The sequence below is a fragment of the Trichechus manatus genome, unplaced genomic scaffold (assembly GCF_000243295.1).
Source record: "Trichechus manatus latirostris isolate Lorelei unplaced genomic scaffold, TriManLat1.0 scaffold00248, whole genome shotgun sequence".
In the NCBI taxonomy this organism is placed as follows: domain Eukaryota; kingdom Metazoa; phylum Chordata; class Mammalia; order Sirenia; family Trichechidae; genus Trichechus; species Trichechus manatus.
This window is the reverse complement of record NW_004444184.1, coordinates 1,782,105-1,801,278: the sequence shown is the minus strand read 5'-3', so window position 1 is coordinate 1,801,278 and position 19,174 is coordinate 1,782,105. Positions and strand designations below refer to the sequence as shown.

Below are 19,174 nucleotides of genomic sequence, written 5' to 3'. Positions count from 1 at the left end.
TGATCTTATACACAGAAAACCCCAAAGAATCCACAAGAAAACTACTGGAACTAATAGAAGATTTCAGCAAAGTATTAGGATACAAGATAAACATACAAAAATCAGTTGGATTCCTTTACACCAGCAAAGAGAACTTCCAAGAGGAAATCACCAAATTGATACCATTTACAGTAGCCCCCAAGAAGCTAAAATACTTAAGAATAAATTTAACTAGAGACAGAAAAGACCTATACAATGAAAATAAAAGACACTACTGCAAGAAACCAAAAGAGACCTGCATAAGTGGAAAAAGATACCTTGCTCATGGATAGGAAGACTCAACATTGTGAAAATGTCAATCCCACCCAAAGCGATCTACAGATACAATGCAATCCCAATCCAAATTCCAACGGCATTTTTAATGAGATGGAGAAACAAATCACCAACTTCACATGGAAAGGGAAGAGGCCCTGGAGAAGTAAAGCATTACTGAAGAAGAAGAGCAAAGTGGGAACCTCACACTACCTGATTTGAGAAACTATTATACCACCACGGTAGTCAAAACAGCCTGGTACTGGTACAACAACGGATACATAGACCAATGGAACAGAATTGAGAATCCACATGTAAATTCATCCACCTATGAGCAGCTGATATTTGACAAAGGCCCAAAGTCTGTTAGCTGGGGAAAAGACAGTCTCTTTAACAAATGGTGCTGGCATAACTGGATAGCCATCTGCAAAAAAAATGAAACAAGACCCATATCTCACACCATGCACAAAAACTAACTCAAAATGGATTAAATACCTAAATATAAAATCAAAAACGATAAAGATCATGGAATTGAAAACAGGGACAATGCTAGGAGCCCTAATACATGGCATAAACAGAATATGAACCATGAGTAACAATGCACAAACACCAGAAGAGAAACTAGATAACTGGGAGCTCCTAAAAATCAAACACTTATGCTCATAAAAAGACTTCACCAAAAGAGTAAAAAGACAACCTACAGACTGGGGAAAAAATTTTGGCTATGACAAATCTGATCAGCATCTAACCTCTAAAATCTACAAGATACTACAAAAGTTCAACAGCAAAAAGACAAATAACCCAATTAAAAAATAGGCAAAGGATATGAACAGGTACTTCATCAAAGAAGACATTCAGGTGGCTAACAGACACATAAGGAAATGCTCAGGTTCATCAACCATTAGAGAAATGCAAATCAAAACTACAGTGAGATATCATCTCACCGCAGCAAGGCTAGCATTAATCCAAAAAAGACAAAATAATAAATGTTGGAGTGGTTGTGGAGAGACTGGAACACTTATACACTGCCTGTGGGAATGTAAAATGGTACAACCACTTTGGAAATCGATTTGGCAATTCCTTAAAAAGCTAGAAATAGAAGTACTATACGACCCAGCAATCCCATTCCTTGGAATATATCCTAGACAAATAAGAGCCATCATACAAATAGATATACGCACACCCATGTTCATCGCAGCACTCTTCACAATAGCAAAAAGATGGAAACAACCTTGGTGCCCATCAATGGACAAATGGATAAACAAATTATGGTATATTCACACCATGGAATACTACGCAACAATAAAGAACAACGATGAATATGCGAAACATCTCATAACATGGATGAATTTGGAAGGCATTATGTTGAATGAAATTAGTCAGTGGCAAAAGTCAAATATTGTATGAGACCACTATTATAAGAACTCAAGAAAAGGTTTAAACACCAAAGAAAACATTATTTAATGGTTACAAAGGATGGTTAGTATTCACTAACTAGATAGTAGACAAGAATTATCTTAGGTGAAGTAAAGGACAACTCACAATACGGGGGAATTCAGCACAACTGGACTAAACGAAAAGCTAAGAAGTTTCCTGAATACAACCAAACACTTCGAGGGACAGAATAGCAGGGGCAGGTGTCTGGAGACTATGGTTTCAGGGAACATCTAGGTCAATTGGCATAAAAAAGTTTGTTAAGAAAATATTCTGTGTCCCACTTTGGTGAGAGGTGGCTGGGGTCTTAAAAGCTAGGGAGCGGCCATCTAAGATGCATCAATTGGTCCCAGCTCACCTGGAACAAAGGAGAATGAAGAACACCAAAGATACAAGGAAAATATTAGTCCAAGAGATAGAAAGGGCCACATAAACCAGAGACTCCATCAGCCTGAGACCAGAAGAACTAGATAGGGTCTGACTACCACCAATGACCGCCGTGACAGGGAACACAGCAGAGAGTCCTTGATGGAGCAGGAGCAAAGTAGGGTGCAGAACTCAAATTCTAGTAAAAAGACCAGACTTAATGGTCTGACCGAGACTGGAGGAACCCTGGAAGACACGGCCCCCAAACTCTCTGTTAACCCAGAACTAAAATCACTCCTGAAGCCAGTTCTTCAGACAAAGATTAGACTGGATTATAAGACATAAACTGATACTCTTGAAGAGTGTGCTTCTTAGTTCCATTAGCTACATAAGACTAAATGGGCAATTCGTGTCCAGAGGCAAGATGAGAAGGCAGAAAGGGACAGGAGCTGGCTGAATGCACATGGGAAATCCAGGGTGGACAGGAGGAGTGTGCTGTCACATTATAGGGAAAGCAACTAGGGTCACATAACAGTGTGTGTATAAATTTTTGTATGAGAAACTTGAGCTCTAAACTTACACTTAAAGCACAATTTAAAAAAAAATGTTCGTCATTTTCTGGTTTCTGAACCTACTACTACTTTAATCTGCTATATTGGCTCACAGGCTCTAGTCTCTCCAACCCACAGGGGCTTTCATTGCTTCCCCACATGTAGCCATTTTGACTCCCCATCATTCACTACAATCTCTGGCACATCCCTGGCTTTAGGTTTGACTTCCTGGGTAATACTTAAATTCTCAATTCACAAGCAGAACCCCTCATTCTTAGAAGTAAGAGAGATTATACCTTAGTTCTTCTTAGTGTTGGCGTCATTTTCATACTCCCTGATGCCAACGTTTTACACTCTTTATACTGATATTGGGGGAGGGGGTCCCTATGACCTTGAAAGATAATTTCCTGTCAATGTTCAGACATACCTCTCTGTGATATGTCTAGTATTTAAATGATAGAATCCGTTCCCAGTAAGGCTTCAAACTTGTTGTTTCATGCCTACTCATTTGTGTCTTATGCATACACATACACACGTACAAATACACACATATTCCATTCAAACATTATGTTCATTTATTTTTAGACATATTTTTCATAGAGTGGAAATGATTTTGTCTCTGCCTTTACAGGGCATTGAGGCATTCTCTTTATGGGAATCTGGCCAACCAGACTGTTGCAACCATAGCTCCCTTTAAGCTTCTTTCCTGTGGTGAACTATCTCGAGATTCATTTGAAAAAATTGAACTTATCATTTTAATAATGATCTCTTAATAACCCCATCAGCCAACAACTCTAGGTACATGATTGCCGATGAAATAATTTCCCACTTACATGTTTCCTTTGTTGGAATGCTCCTTCTTGACAATTTGCACCATCCTGAAGCAAAGAATAATTGCACCTATTTAAGCAGAGCAAAGGTGCATCTCCAACAGCAACCCTAATCTGATGTGGTTCTATATACACTATCATATAACATAAACCATACTCTGCAAAAGTAATTTTCTCCCCCCTCCAATACTATTTCAGATTATCTCATGACCTCTCCATTGAAGTCAAGCAAAGTAAAAACTGGTAAACGTGATGGTAAAATAGCAAACTGAACGAGTAGAGATTCATGTTTTAGAATTACCAGCATTAATGCTGCTAGTCTAGGGAATCCAAAAGGTGGCCAGCAGATCTGACATATTCTTGTACATTTGATATTAAATGTAACAAATGATGATATACGCCATGCCAAAGCCTTGAGCTGACTGCGCTTTAACCTGCTGATGTACAAAGACCACCGCCATATTCACAGCAATTTGCCATTGTACAGTAAAGCTGTTATACCTCAACATTCACTAAGGATCGAAATGACAAAAACTCTGTTATTAGCTGTATCTATGTGAACCAAAAAAACCAAACCCGTCGCCGTCGAGTTGATTCCAACTCATAGTGACCCTACAGGACAGAGGAGAACTGCCCCATAGGGTTTCCAAAGAGTGACTAGTGGATTCAAACCACCAACCTTTTGGTTAGTGGCTGAGTTCTTAACCACTACACCACCAGAGTTTCCTATCTATGTGAGGGGAGGGGTATATATTTATTATATTTATAATATAGTTAAGATGGTGTCTCTTCTCTAAGAACTCATACTAAATTTCAAAAGATACATAATATCAGTGGTCATAAAATAATGCCCTAAAGCAGGCTGACTTTGCTAAGTGCTATAATGGAGAGAGATGCCAAGTGCTGTTTGAATACAGAGGAGAAAATTCTCTGTGACTTAGGTGTGAGGATCAAGGAAGGCTTTGAAGAGGATGATGAGTATGACTGCATTCTTCAGGATTGGCTGGCCTTTGACAGGTTGATGAGGAATAAGAGGAAGAGTGGCCTGGGGCAGTGAGATTGGGGCGTAGCCGTAGCGTGTCTAAGGTATTGCACCGGCTCTGGGCCCATGGCGACACTGAGCAGTTTCTATTAACCTGGTTCAGCCCAACATCCTTCCTCAAGCATGGTAATGTGTTAATTAAAATGTCAACGAGCTTGACTTGTACTTTTAAGCTGATATTATGGCAAAGATATTAAAAGAGGGTGTCAGATGTTTGAAACGGGTACAATTTCAGTGTTTGCCATAGATGCCATTTTCTGTAGATACTGTGCTGGCTCTACTGGGTTAATAGAAACTGCTCAGTGGTGCCAGGAGCCCAGGACCAGTATAATACCTGCCATACTCTACTTACACCTTTGCTGGGCGGCCCTCTTCCTTGACTGCCACACGTTTTAACTTTGTAGAATAGATGGAAGAAAATCTATAGAACCAATTATTTTGGCTGTTCTGATGTGATCACAGCATTGCTTATGTGGATTGTCAAACAAGGGATGAGCTCATAAAAGGATATTAATGTGTCATTTTTATTGAGCAAAGTAGCATTACAGAAAAGGTGATTTCAAAGGCACATGGCTCTTTCATTACAGCCTTCAGGGGCGTTGTTTGATCACTGAAAACAGGCTGCTTTGTTCCAGTTTTCTCTGATGTTTGGCATTATCCTGAATACATATGCTCTGACTTGGAAAGAATCAGTCTGTAAAAGTTTAATAGATTGGAGATTTGCATATTCAAAATATATGTCTCGTGGTTAAAATGAAGTGAAAACCATTTTAATATGTATGCCTATATATACACGAACACATATGTCAGATACACATCTCAGCAAGTTTTTAAAAAGCGATTACACATATTATATGTGCTTATTCTGAGGATAGGAAAGTAGGCTGTTTTTAAAATTTACCATTTTATATTATTACTGAGAAAAGTATATCTTTTAAAAGACATTACATTGGTGGTAACAAAATAAAAGAAGCCTTCCAGTTTCAGAGGCTTGAGCTTTGCTGTATATTCTTGTCACGGATCATAGACTCAACTTTCTAGTGCTGGACACTGTTGAGCGCCCTTCTTATTAAATGTAAGTTGACAGCTTTCCTGGTTCGAAAAAACTGGAAGTTAACAAAATATTAAAGTGCCAATACCAGTATCAGTTGCTGTGTAGCAGACTCTGACTCATGGTGACCCCATGTGTATCAGAGTAGACCTGTGCCCCATAGGGTTTTCAATGTTCAATTTTTCGAAAGTAAATCACTAGGTCTTATTTCCAAGGTACCTCTGAATGGTTTCAAACCTCCAGCCTTTTGGTTAGTAGCTGAGTGCATTAACTGTTTGCAGCACCTAGGGGCTCCAAATACTAAAGAGAAATATTAACAACTAGCATTTGCAGGAGACTTTTTTTTTTAAAGGAGATTGAAAAGAAAAAAACCATTTCATGTGGTGACTAAAACACACAGAATTTTCTCTTCATAGAATTTTCTGGCTTCTATTCTCTGTAAATTGATATGTAATCTCATATAAATATATTTTTTCATTTTGACTTCCAATTGAACCTTTGAAAGAAAGATGGCATTACAAAGCAGTTGGTTTGATTTACATTACCTCCGCAATTAGACACTCATTGCTTTTGTTAAATTGGTGTTTGTTCCTGGACCCTGATATGGAAATGTAGATTGTCTTTCTGTGAGGTTGTTTCAGACTTTGAGTAGTTTTTTTGTTTTGGTAGTTTTATAAAGACTGCAGGATCTGGACCCTCTCTACTTCTCTAGTTTGACTTCTTACCACTTTCCCTTTTCACCTTACAGTTTAGACATAAATACTTGAAGTTTCTAGAATACATCAGGCTCTTGTATATCTTCCTATTCTCTCTGCCTGTTCTTGCATCTCAGCTCAGCTTCTTCTCCAGGAAGCCTTCCCTAATTTCTTTCCCATGTAATTGCTCCCATGTTGTGTTGTTGTTGTGTGCCCTCAGTTCGATTCCAACCCATAGCCACCCTGTAGGACAGTGTAGAGCTGTCCCATAGGGTTTTCTAGGCTGTAACCTTTATGGGAGACAATCGTCAGGTCTTTTTTCCCAAGGAATGGCTGACGGCTTTGAACTGACGATCTTTCAGTTAGCAACCCAGAACTTAACCATTGTGCCACCAAGGCTCTTCTCTAATTCCCGTATTATAGATTTCTCGTAATCTGTTGCAATTGTTTGCTTACTTGTTTGTTTCCTTCAAAACAGTGCTTCTAAGAGGAAGAGATTATGCATTTTATCTATACTATCTACTGTCAATCACAATGTCTGACACATCGTGGGTTTTCATTAGAATTTGCTGAATGAATGCAGAAGGGAAGTTGATGTGTTGTGGTTTTGCAAAAATATAACACTGTATTTTCTCTCAAGAAGCTTAGAATCTAATTGGGAGTATTAAAAACTAAACTCATGAAAAATTAAGTACAGGATGAGGTAATACTAAAGATGTAAAATGCTAGTGTGTGATTAATTGCCAATTGAGGATTACAGAAAATAACTATCATGAGTTCATAGGAGGAAATGTCACTGTGAATTTATTATTATTTTAATACCCCAATTTGTTCCACAAAGGATTTGACATTACTGAAACTATGTATTGAAGTTAACGACAGTCTGAACTTATGGGAATAGTGTGAGAAAGGGGAGTCCCTGGGTGGTGCAAACAGTTAAGTGGTCAACTACTAGCTCAAATGTTGGCGGTTGGAATCCACCCAGAAGGACATCATTAGACAGGCCTGGCCATCTGTTTCCAAAAGAGCATAGCCTTGAAAACCCTACAGAACAGTTCTTTTCTTTACGCGTGGGGTCGCCATGAGTCAGAACTGATGGCCCACAACAACAACAATGAGAAAAGAAGGGGGTTGTGGAAGTTTATACTCAAAGTTTGAGGAACAGATACACTTTTAACCAGTTGCCATCAAGTCAGTTCTGACTCATGGTGACCTCTTGTGTGTCAGAGTAGAGCTGTGTTCCATAGGGTTTTCAATGGCTAATTTATAGGGTCATTATGAGTCAGAATTGACTCGATGGCAATGGGTTGATTTTTCAGAAGTAGATTTCCAGGCCTTTCTTCCAAGGCAACTATGCGTGGACTCAAAATGTTAGTCTTTCATTTAGTGACCAAGTGCATTAACCATTTGCACTATGCAGGGCCTCCAGATACACTCTTATGTCTGCAAAAAATGATCTTCATTAAGTAATAGATAATATGTTTAGTGTGTTGGATTTTTCAGTTTCACTCTCTGCCGAGGCCGCTGACCTCTGTGGGGGCATCAGCGGCTTCCTTGTCCTCTGGATTTGGCCAGTGGGGTGCACCAGTAGAAGGCCAAATGTAAGGAGAAGAGTGAGTTCAGGACATTTGTGTTTTGGGTTGCCTAGAATTGGCCGTGTTCCTAGACTGAAGGTCATAGCTCCTCTCAAGTCACTCCATTGTACATAATTCTCTCCTTCTGGTTCCAGTAATTGTTTGGACAGTAATTGTTAGTAATAGCTCCTATTACTAGCCCAGGAGTTTTTTACCCTCCCTAATGATTTTTCTAGAGCCGATACCTATGTACTTTGCCCCTTTATTAAAATCTTCTCAAATTATTTGAGGAGTGTGCCACCTATTTTCTGCTGGGACTCTGGTACAATCGCAGAAACTTATTTAGAGTTGGATTGGATGTCAGGCTTAATAACTTTTATGGTAACTATTCATGCCTTAAAAATGCTTTGAGGGGCTGCTATATGCCAAGCATGATTCTACAAGGTGGGGTCTAATAGAGAACAATTCAGAAAACAAACAAACCTAAAATTGTTTGCTCATATACTTTATATTTTAATGCGGTTAAAAGGATATATATTTAAACTAAAACGATTCCTGAGGCCAACTCTTCAGACAAAGATTAGACTGGACCATGGAACATAAAATGATATGCGTGAAGAGTGTGCTTCTTAGCTCAAGTAGATACATGAGACTAAATGGGCAGCTCCTGCCTGGAGGTGAGATGAGAAGACAGAGAGGGTCAGGAGCTGGTTGAATGGACATGGGAAATCCAGGATGGAAAGGAGGAGTGTGCTGTCAGAGTACAGGGAGAGCAACTAGGGTCACGTAACAATGTATGTATAAATTTCTGTATGAGAGACTAACTTGAATTATAAACTTTCACTTAAAGCACAATAAAAAAAAAGGATATATATTTACGTCAACTTTTAGTTGACTGTTCAATTGTAAAGCAGTAAAATGCCAGAGATGTAGTTGTTGGGTTGTCCCTATTTTTAATAAGGCTGAATATCCAGAACTTTTGCATCTCTTTTCTGTCGCTCGTCTTATGATTTCACTGCCCACTATCCTTCCATCAGGAAATATAAAAGGAAAATAAAGGATGAAAAGTTTAACTTTAGCGTCTATGATATAAGGTTTGTTGGGAAGACAACTGAAATGAAGCTTTTCAGTTTGTCTAGTCTGGTCTGCCCCCTATTGCCATAAAGATATTGGGAGTTGTTTTCAGCTTGTCAAACACCTAGAGTTAAAAACGGACTAGAAGTCTTATATTCATGATGATGAAGAGAACCAGGTCAGCTAAACAGATATGATGCTCTTATTACAAATCTCTGGTGTGCAGACCTTCTGTCTTTGTATCTTGGATCATATTACAACCTTGTTTGCAGTACTTACTTAGATCATCGTTGACTCATGTGGGCCTAATTCTGCGACCCATCAAAAATAGAAAATAAATCCCAGCAGGGGAAGACATGTTTCTAGTTTGACCTTGAAAAGATGAGCTAAAGGTGCTGTGGAAACCATAAGTTCAAGTTACAATAATAAAAAAATAAGATTGTTTATACTTTGCTCAGTGGATACAGTGAAAATCTAATATGTTTTTTGATACATGCTGTACAATTTTGTCAGGCTTGATTAAATTCCTGTTTAGTAGGTAGCTAAGAGAGGAAGTGAGTAACAATAGTTTATATTAGGCTTTGCATCCTACTTTGTTCTTCATTGTTTAAATCTTTTTTTAAAAAAAAAACAAACTGGTTTTACTCTTCTTTTTTTCAGGCTCAATTTATGAAATGTTTGGAAATGAATGCTGTTTGTCAACAGGAGAAGTGATTAAAATTATTGGTCTCAAAATTAAGAAGATCATAGCTGAAATTTGTGAACACATTGAAGGTTGTCAATCTTCACAACCATTTGAGCTGCCTATGAATTTTCCAGGTACAGTATACTGCAACCATTTCTCATTTGTAAAACTATAGTGTTAGTAGTTACATACATCTGTGGAGTTCTTGGGTGGTGTCAGTGGTTAAGCTCTTGGCTACTAACTGAAAGGTTAGCGGTTTGAATCCACCCAGAAGCATCTTGGAAGAAAGACTTGGTGATCTACTTCCAAGAGACCACAGCCATTGAAAACCCTGTGGAGCACAGTTCTACTCTGATACACATGGGGCCTCCATGAGTTGGAATCAACTCAACAGAAACTGGTTGGTTGGTTTATATCTAAAAACTGAAAACAATTTTTTTAAAAAAGGTAGTTTTTTCTTGTTTTTTTCCTACTCTAGGATAAGATCATTTTCTGTTTTATTATTCCTCATCCTCTTGCATAGTGAGTGAAAGAAAAAAATCAGAATTCTTATAATTTAATTATCTTAAGAAGCCCTGGTGGCTCAATGGTTAAGCATTCAGCTGCTAACCGGAAGGTCAGCAGTTCGAATCCACCAGCCACTCTTCGGGAGAAAAGACCTGGCAATCTGCTGCCATAAAGATTTCAGCCTACGAAACCTTATGGGGCTGTTCTACTCTTCTCTATAGGGTCATTATGAGTAGGAATCTACTCGACAGCATCTAACAACAACAACAAAGGACTAAGAGTTGCAAATATTTTCTCCTCTTTTCCATAAACACTCTTCAATTAAGGCAATCTTTTCCAGTTAACAAATATTTAGTTAAGTGCCATCTATATGCACTAGTAACTGTGCTAGACGGTGAGAATCAAGAAATCAAACATACATTTTAAGATTTATAGTATTAGTTGGATATGTCTTAAATATACCCACTCTATTTCTATTGCCACTGCGCTAGCCCCCTATATCACTGCTAAACTGCCCTGTCTGATCTTCATGACAAGTCTGGCTGCTCTCCTTTGTCTAGATAACTCTACTCACCTTCCAAAATTAAGCTAAAGATCATGCCCTCTGGAAAATACTCTCCGACCCTCTAACCTATGTAGGTATCTTTTATGTTCCCATAGTATCTTGGGCACCATAGCATGTACCTCATTGGGTAGTCATTGATGATTTTCTTCTTTGTTTTATTCTTTCAACCAGGAGTCAGCAAACTTTTTCTATAAAGGGCTATTTTTTTTTTCTATAAACTAGCAAATATTTTGGGCTTTGCAGCCAGATAGTCTCTGTCACAACTACTCCACTCTGCTATTTTAGAGTGAATGCAACTATAGACAATACATAAACCAGTGAGCATGGCTGAGGCTGAATAAAACTTTATTTGAAAAAACAAAAAACAGATGGTGGTAGAATTTGGCCAGTGGACCATAGTTTGCAGACACCTGCTTTAGACTAAAACTCCTTGACAGATAAAATATGATACATTTGACTTTGTATTGTCAATACCATGCACATTTTCTGGCATATAGAAAATGCACAATAAATGATTATTGAATGAATGATTGATTAGTGGAAGAGATATACTAGTAAACACAACATAATGTGAGTCATGGTATGACTGAAGTACACATGGTTCTGTGGGAGGCTTGAAAAAAAATCTAACTTAAGTCAGTCGCGTTTTAGAACATGGATTCTAGAGTCATAGTTGAATCCCATCTCTACTACATCTTAGTTGCATATCCTCTTTTTTTTTTTAAATTTTATTTTGCTTTAGGTGAAAGTTTACAGCTCAAGTTAATTTCTCATTCAAAAACTTTACACCAATTGTTCTGTGACATTGGTTGTAATCCCCACAATGTGAGAGCATGCTCCCCCTTTCCATCCCGGGTTCCCTGTGTCCGTTCGTCCAGTTCCTGTCCCTTCCTGCCTTTTTGTCTTGCTTTTGGGCAGAAGTTGCCCATTTGGTCTTGTATATTTGATTGAACTAAGAAACACATTCCTCACGTGTGTTATTGTTCGTTTTATAGGACTGTCTAATCTCTGTCTGAAAAGTGGGTTTTGGGAATGGTTTCAGTTCTGAGTTAGCAGAGTGTCCAGGGGCCATAGTCTCAGGGGTTCTTCCAGTCTCTGTCAGACCAGCAAGTCTGGCCTTTTTTTGTGAATTTGAATTTTGTTTTACATTTTTCTCTCGGTCTGTCTGGAACTCTCTATTGTGATCCCTGTCAGAGCAGTTGGTGGTGGTAGCCGGGCACCATCTAGTTCTTCTGGACTCTGGCTGGTTGAGGCTGTGGTTCATGTGGTCCATTAGTACTTTGGGCTAATATTTTCCTTGTGTCTTGTTTTCTTCATTCTCCTTTACTCCAGACAGGACAGGACCAACAGATATTATCTCAGATGGCTGCTTGCAAGCTTTTAAGACCCCAGATGCTACTCATCAAAGTGGGATGTAGAACATTTTCTTTATGAACTGTGTTATGCCAATTGACCTAGATGTCCCCCAAGACTATGGTCCCAAGCTACCAGCCCCAGGAACTCAGGCCGTCAAGATGTTTGGACGTGTCTAGGAAACTTCTATGCCATTGCTTTTGTTGAGTTGTGCAGACTTCCCCTGTATTGTGTGTTGTCCTTCCCTTCACCAATGTTGACACTTATCGGCTATCTAATTAGTGGATTCCCCTCCCCATCCCTCTCCACACTCATAACCATCAAAGAATTTTTTTTTGTGTGTGTGTGTAAACCATTTCTTGAGTTCTTATAATAGTGGTCTCATACAGTATTTGTCCTTTTGTGACTGATTTATTTCACTCAACATAACGCCCTCCAGTTTCATCCATGTTGTGAGATGTTTCACGGATTCATCATTGTTCTTCATGGTTGCATAGTATTCCATTTTGTGTATGTACCATAATTTGTTTATCCATTCATCTGTTGATGGGCATTTAGGCTGTTTCCATCTTTATGCTATTGTGAATAGTGCTGCAATGAACATGGGTGTGCACGTCTATTCGTGTGACAGTTCTTATTTTTCTAGGGTATATTCCAAGGAGTGGGATTGCTGGATCATATGGTATTTCTATTTCCAGCTTTTTAAGGAAGTGCCATATCATTTTCCAAAGTGGTTGTACCATTTTACATTCTCACCAGCAGTACATAAGAGTTCCAATCTCCCTGCAACCTCTCCAACATTTGTTATTTTGTGTTTTTTGGATTAGTGCCAGTAGATCAAACTAAGGAAGACATAGACAAAGCAAGAGAATAATTCAGGAAAACAATATAAGAGCAAAAAGAGAGAATAAACAGGCTGCTAGAAACTATACAAAAACATCAACTAGAAATCCAAAAGTTTAACAATAAATTTTAGAATTAGACAACTCAGTAGAAGGTCATAGGAGCAGAATTGAGACAATGGAAGTCAGAATTAAGTGAGACTGAAGACTAATCCTCAGTACTGTGTTACCTCTTAGTTGTGTAACCTCTACTTAGTCTCCTGTCATGTAAAATGGGAATGATACTATATACCTCCTAGAGTTGTTGAAATATATTTAAATATATTTAAAGTGCTTATAATAGTACTTGGTATATAGTAAGTCCTATACTAACATTAGCTTTTATTACCATTATTAAGATTATTATTATCATCAGGGGAGTCAGGAAAAGATTTTCAGAGGATTTTATACTTGAATGGAGACTCAGAGAATGAAAAGAAATTAGCTATATTGAGGAGAGGAGTCTTCCAAGTGCTTCAATATCTTACCCCCTTCAACTGAAATCCTACCTATTGCTCAATTCTATCTATTCCTCCTTTACTCCAGTCCTTTATGACAATGGTTCTCCAACTTGGCTGCACATTGGAATCACTTAGGGAGCCTTACAAAATCCTGATTTGGGATCACTTGCCCAAAATATTCTGATTTATTTGGCGTGTGTAAATTCTGGTCATCAGTGTTTCTTAAAGCTTCGAAGTGATTCTAATAAACAGTCATGGTTCAGAATCCCTGCTTTGTAAGAAGCCTTTTCTAAGTACTCTAACTGACTGTAACAACTCCCTTTTTGAATCACGATAGTTTTTCACTGCATTTATCACATTTTGCATGTAATTGAAATTATTTGTATGCTTGTCTTACCAACACCATCTGACAACAGATCACAAGGTTTCTGAGGGCAGAATCTGAATCTCATTCATTTCTATAATCCTCACAGTGTTCAGGAGAAAATGCACACAATAAATATTTAGTGAGCTAAAATGAATTGAATCTTCTGGTAGAAGTAATGTTCCTTATTAAAGTAACATTATGAATTGAATTATGTTCCCTCAAAATATGTGTTGTAAATCCCAACCTCTATGCCTGTGCTAATAATCCCATTTGGGAATGGGATTTCTTTGTTATGTTAATGAGACAGGATTAGTTTCAGGTGTATCTTGAGTAAATCTCTTTTGAGATATAAAAGAGATTAAACAAGCCAGCAGAGCAGAGATGTGGGAAGACACATGCCAAGCCACATGAAGTTTCCTAGGAGCAGAAGCTCAAAGCGACAAGGACCATTTCCAGAGCTGACAGAGAGAGAAAGCCTTCCTCTAGAGCTAGAACCCTGAATTCAGACTTCTAGCCTCCTAAACTGTGTGAAAATAAATTTTTGTTTGTTAGAGTCACTCATTTGTGGTATTCCTGTTATAGCAGCACTAGATAACTAAAACAAGTAGTTAAGACACTTCGCTTTTGGCTAATAGTTTAACTTGTGGAGCTGCTATTTAGAGGATCATTTTGAGCTTTCTATTGTCATAATACCCTTGCATCATTTGAGCAGCAATTTGAAAAATATATTTACAAAGCTAGTTATATTGTAAGGATAAGAATTAAAATGGAGGAGATAGTGATTGGGCATGATCAGTGAATACTTCCCTTCAAAGAGGACTCCTGGGTGCTGATGAAATGAATTTCAGACATAAAAGTAATCTTTCCACACCAGCACTAGTGAGGAAGGAAAAAAAAAAAAGCTCAAGGCCACAATATTGTTTATAAATCTCAACAGCAAACGCTCTTTATTTATATTATATTTCAAACTTTGAACTGAAACTTCCAATGACATTTTAAACTCAGTAAGGCTAATATTGCTTTAAAACATCTTTCCTGTTCTATGAATTTCCCAAATTCCTGCTGTTATTGATTTCTAATTTCACTCCTTTGTGGTTAGAGAGGAGCCCTGGTGGTGCAGTGGTTAAGAGCTACGGCTATCAACCAAAAGGTCAGCAGTTTGAATCTACCAGCCACTCCTTGGAAACCCTAGAGGGCAGTCTGTCCTATAGAGTCACTATGAGTCGGAATTGACTCGACGGCAATGAGTTTGGGGGTTTGGTGGTTAGAGAACATGCACTGTGTGATTTCAGTCCTTTTGAGTTTATTGAGACTTGTTTCACGACCTAACATATCATGTGTCATGGAGAATGCTCCATATAGTCTATTCTGGAAAGTGTTCCATGTGCAATTGAGAAGAATGTGTATTCTGATGTTAGGTGGACTGTTCTACAGATTTCTGTTAGGTCTAGTTGGTTTATAGTGTTGCTCAAGTCTTCTATTTTCTTTCTGATCTGTTTAGTTGTTTTATCAATTATTGAAAGTGAAGGACTGAAGTCTCCAACATTACTGTTGAATTGTCTATTTCTCACATCAATTCTGTAAGCTTTTGTTTCATGTATTTTGGGGTTCTGTTGTTAGGTGCATATCTACTTATAATTGTTATATCTTCTTGATGAATTTACCTTTACCATTATATAATAGTGTTCTACGAGTAGCAGTTTTTGTCTTAAAAGCTATTTCATCTAATATTAGAATAGCCACTCGGGCTCTCTTTTGGTTATTATTTTCATGGTATATCTTTCTCCATCCTTTTACTTTCAGCCTGTGTCTTTGGATAGAGATAGACTATAGTGAGATGATTTTTAAAAATGTATTCTGCAAATTTTTGCCTATTAATTGGAGTGTTTAATTAATTTACACTTAATGTAATTATTGATAAGTAGGAGTTATATCTGTGATTTTGCTATTTTTTTTAATATATCTTATGTCTTTTTTGTTGCTCTGCTACTCCATTTCTGTCTTACTTTGTGTGATATTATCTAGTGTACAGTTTTAACTCTTTTAATTCCATTCTTGTTCTTTTTACTTTTTTTATTTTTAGTATTTTTAAACAGTTGCCCTGGTTACTATAGGTAACATATTAATTTACAACAATCTAGTTTGGATTAATGCAAATTTAAGTTCAATCCTGTAGAAAACTTTCTTCCTATATAGCCCCATTTCCTCCCTGTCCTCCTGCTGTCAGAGTCATATAAATTCCATATTTTTACATTATATGCCCACCAAAATAGATTTATGATCATTGCTTTGTGCAGTTGTCTTTTAAATCAGATAGAGGGAAAAAAGAGTTGCAGCAAAAAAATGCATTTATATTGCATTTTATATTTACCTATGTAGTAACATTTACTGGAGATATTTATTTATTCATGTGGAATCAAGTTACTGTCTAGTGTCCTTTCATTTCATCCTGAAGGATTTTCTTTAGTATTTCTTGTTAGATAGGTTTGATAGTGATGAATTCTCTCAGTTTTTATCTTGGAATGTCTTAATTTCTCCTTCACTTTTGAAGAATGGCTTTGTTGGATGTAGAATTTTTGTTGATAGTATTCTTTCAGCTTTTTGAATATGTCATCCCACTGCCTTCTGGCCTCTGTGGTTTTTGACGAGAAATTAGCTTTTAATCTTATTTAGGATAACTTGTACATGACGAGTTGCTTCTCTCTTGCTGATTTCAAGATTTCTCTATTTGATTTGGCTTTCAGCAGTTTGATTATTTTGTGTCTTTATATGAATTTCTTTGCGTTTATTCTACTTGGAATTTGAGGAGTATCTTGGATGTTTAGATTAATTAGTTCACATTTGAGAAGTTTTTGGCCATTGTTGTTTTCAAATTTCCTTTCAGACCCTTTCTCTTTCTCCTGTGCTTCTGGATCTCCCATTATGTGTATATTGGGTTATGGTGTCCCACAAATCTTTGAGGCTATCTTCTTCTTTTTTTATTTCTGCTTCGCAGTTTGATCTCAAGTAACCTATCTTCAAATTTGACAGTTTTTTCTTTCACCTGTTCAGATCTTCTGTTGAGCACTTCTAGTGAATTTTTCATTTCATTTTTTGTACTTTTCAACTCCAAAATTTCTATTTGGATCTTTTCCATAATTTCCATCTTTTTATCAATATTCTCTACTTGGTGAGATATAATTCTTATCTTTTCTTTTAATTTTTTACACATGGTTTCCTTTAGTTCTTTGAATACATTTAAAAAAAAAACAACTCATTGCTGTCAAGTCAATTCTGACTCGTAGAGACCCTATAGGAAGAAGGACAACTGTCCCACAGAGTTTCTAAGGAGTGGCTGGGGGATTCCAACTGCCGATCTTTTGATTACCAGCCATAGCTCTTAACCACTGTGTCACCAGGGCTCCGTATTTAAAATAGCTTATTTAAAGTCTTTATATAGTAAGTTTGATATCTGTGGTATTGATTGCTCCCTCCATCCCCAGCCATGTTTGGGCCATGTGTCGGCCATACCTTCTGGTTATTTTGCACGACTCATAATTTATCACTGAAAACATGATATTTTAAATAATATAATCTAGCAACTCTAGACTCAAATTTGCCACCTTCCCAGGACCTGTTGTCGTTATTTGCTGTTGGTTGATTGTTAAGTGAGTTTTCTGAACTAATTCTGTAAAGTCTGTATTCTTTGTTAGATGTAACCACTGAAATTTCTGCTTGGTTAGCTTAGTGGCCAGGTAATGATTGAACAGATTTTCTTAAATGCCTTCAACCAGTAAGACCCCCCAGACTTTGCCAAGGGGATCTGTGTTTGTGTTGGTACATATCTTCAATACTCAGCCGGACAGTTGAAAACTCTGGCTTAGTCTTCACTGCCTACTTGTGTATAGCCTCAAAGTCAGCCAGAGTTGAGGTCCTTCCTGACCATGTGCACAGCCCTGGGCATGCACACAGCTCTGCTCATGGGTGTGTACTTCTAGACTTTTCAGAGTGTGTCAGAACTTATCCAAGTCCCTATGGATTCTCATTTTCCATCTTTTCCTTTTAAGCATTTTGCTTAGCTTGTTGTTTGCCCCAACTGTTATCCACCACCTCAGGCAGCTGGAAAATTAAACAATTTTCTCTCATTGTTTTTGAGAAATGCTTCCAGGAAAAAGGTTTTTCGTGCTGGGTGAGCTCCAAGTTAGATCAAATAACAACGGTCTTGCAAGTGTTTACCGGAGAGCCACCAGAGGGGTCAAATAATGAAACATCTCTGGAAATTAGGTTTTGAATGATCTCCAATCTCTTTCTGTCCCCTCCTGTGGCTGCCAGACTCCTGATTTTTACTGATTGTAGGCTGTGGTTTTCAAGGCTACCACAGAGCTGGATGAGGGATAATGGGAATATTGCAAGTTAAAATATCACAAAGTTCATCGTTCTTACCAAGATTCAGCCTTTTTTTTTTTTTAGTAAATGTTTCTAGGTTACTGTAAACACTGGTTAATTTTTAGAGTCCTGAAGACTGATTCTGACAATTTTTCAATTTTCTCATTACTTTTATGAAGGAAATAATTTTCAGAGGTCCTTATTCTGCTGTTTTTGCTGATGTCACCCACCTTTTTTAAAGTAAACTATGTAAACTTGCACTTTATAACAGTAATTCAGAAGTTTTAGTGAGAAGGAGAATAACTCTAACAAGGGTACCCAGCATGATTTCTTTATAAGTAAAGATGCTCGACTGAACAAAGATCCCTGTATACCCTGCCTTTGACCAGTAAACACTGCTTTATATATATATAGCTTAAGCAAATGCAAGATGAAGGAAAAGTCAAGAAAGGAAAGGCTTGCAAGGATTTGGCAAGGACTTTTTCAGGAGATAAACTGGAAGCTGATTCTTTGCTGAAATGTGAATAGGGAAATAAACTTCCAAAATACACTGGCAGTGTCTTATTTTAACACTATGTTTTCATATGTCTCTATTTTGTCATTTCAGAAACTGTTCAAATATATTAAAAGAAACAAAAACAATCATTTCAGATCTGTGTGGAAATAAACATACTGCTTTAGAAACACAATTTACTCTTTTAGAAGACAGCCTTCTTGGCTGAACCTTTTTGCAAGGTAGAAAATATGCCATTTGTCTTAGGCTGGGTTCTCTAGAGAAGCAAAACCAGTAAAGTGTATAAATATATATATAGAGAGAGATTATATCAAGGAAACAGCTCACGCAATTGTAGAGGCTAGAACTTCCCAAGTCCGTGGATCAGGGTAGAGGCCTCTCCCAAGTCACACAGCTGCAGAAGCTGGCAAGCCCAAGATCGGCAGGTCAGAGAGCAGGGCTCCCGCTCACAGGCTGTGCAGATCGACGAATCCCAGGTTGGGCAGATAAGCTGATAGCTCAAGTCCCAAGAACGGGAAATGAGATGACAGGAAGCAGCTGCAGGATCCAGAGAGAGCAAAAAGCCAGA

General features: G+C 37.7%; 1 protein-coding gene across 1 annotated transcript in view; it reads left to right on the top strand.

Annotated features, from left to right (window-relative positions):
* The window catches only part of THEMIS (thymocyte selection associated), a 193,052-nt gene that overhangs the window by 28,569 nt on the left and 145,309 nt on the right, over positions 1–19,174 (top strand). The window contains exon 2 of the mRNA XM_004389474.2: positions 9,569–9,727. Within this exon, the coding sequence (XP_004389531.2) occupies positions 9,569–9,727 (159 nt within the window). The remainder of the gene's footprint in view (positions 1–9,568; positions 9,728–19,174) is intronic.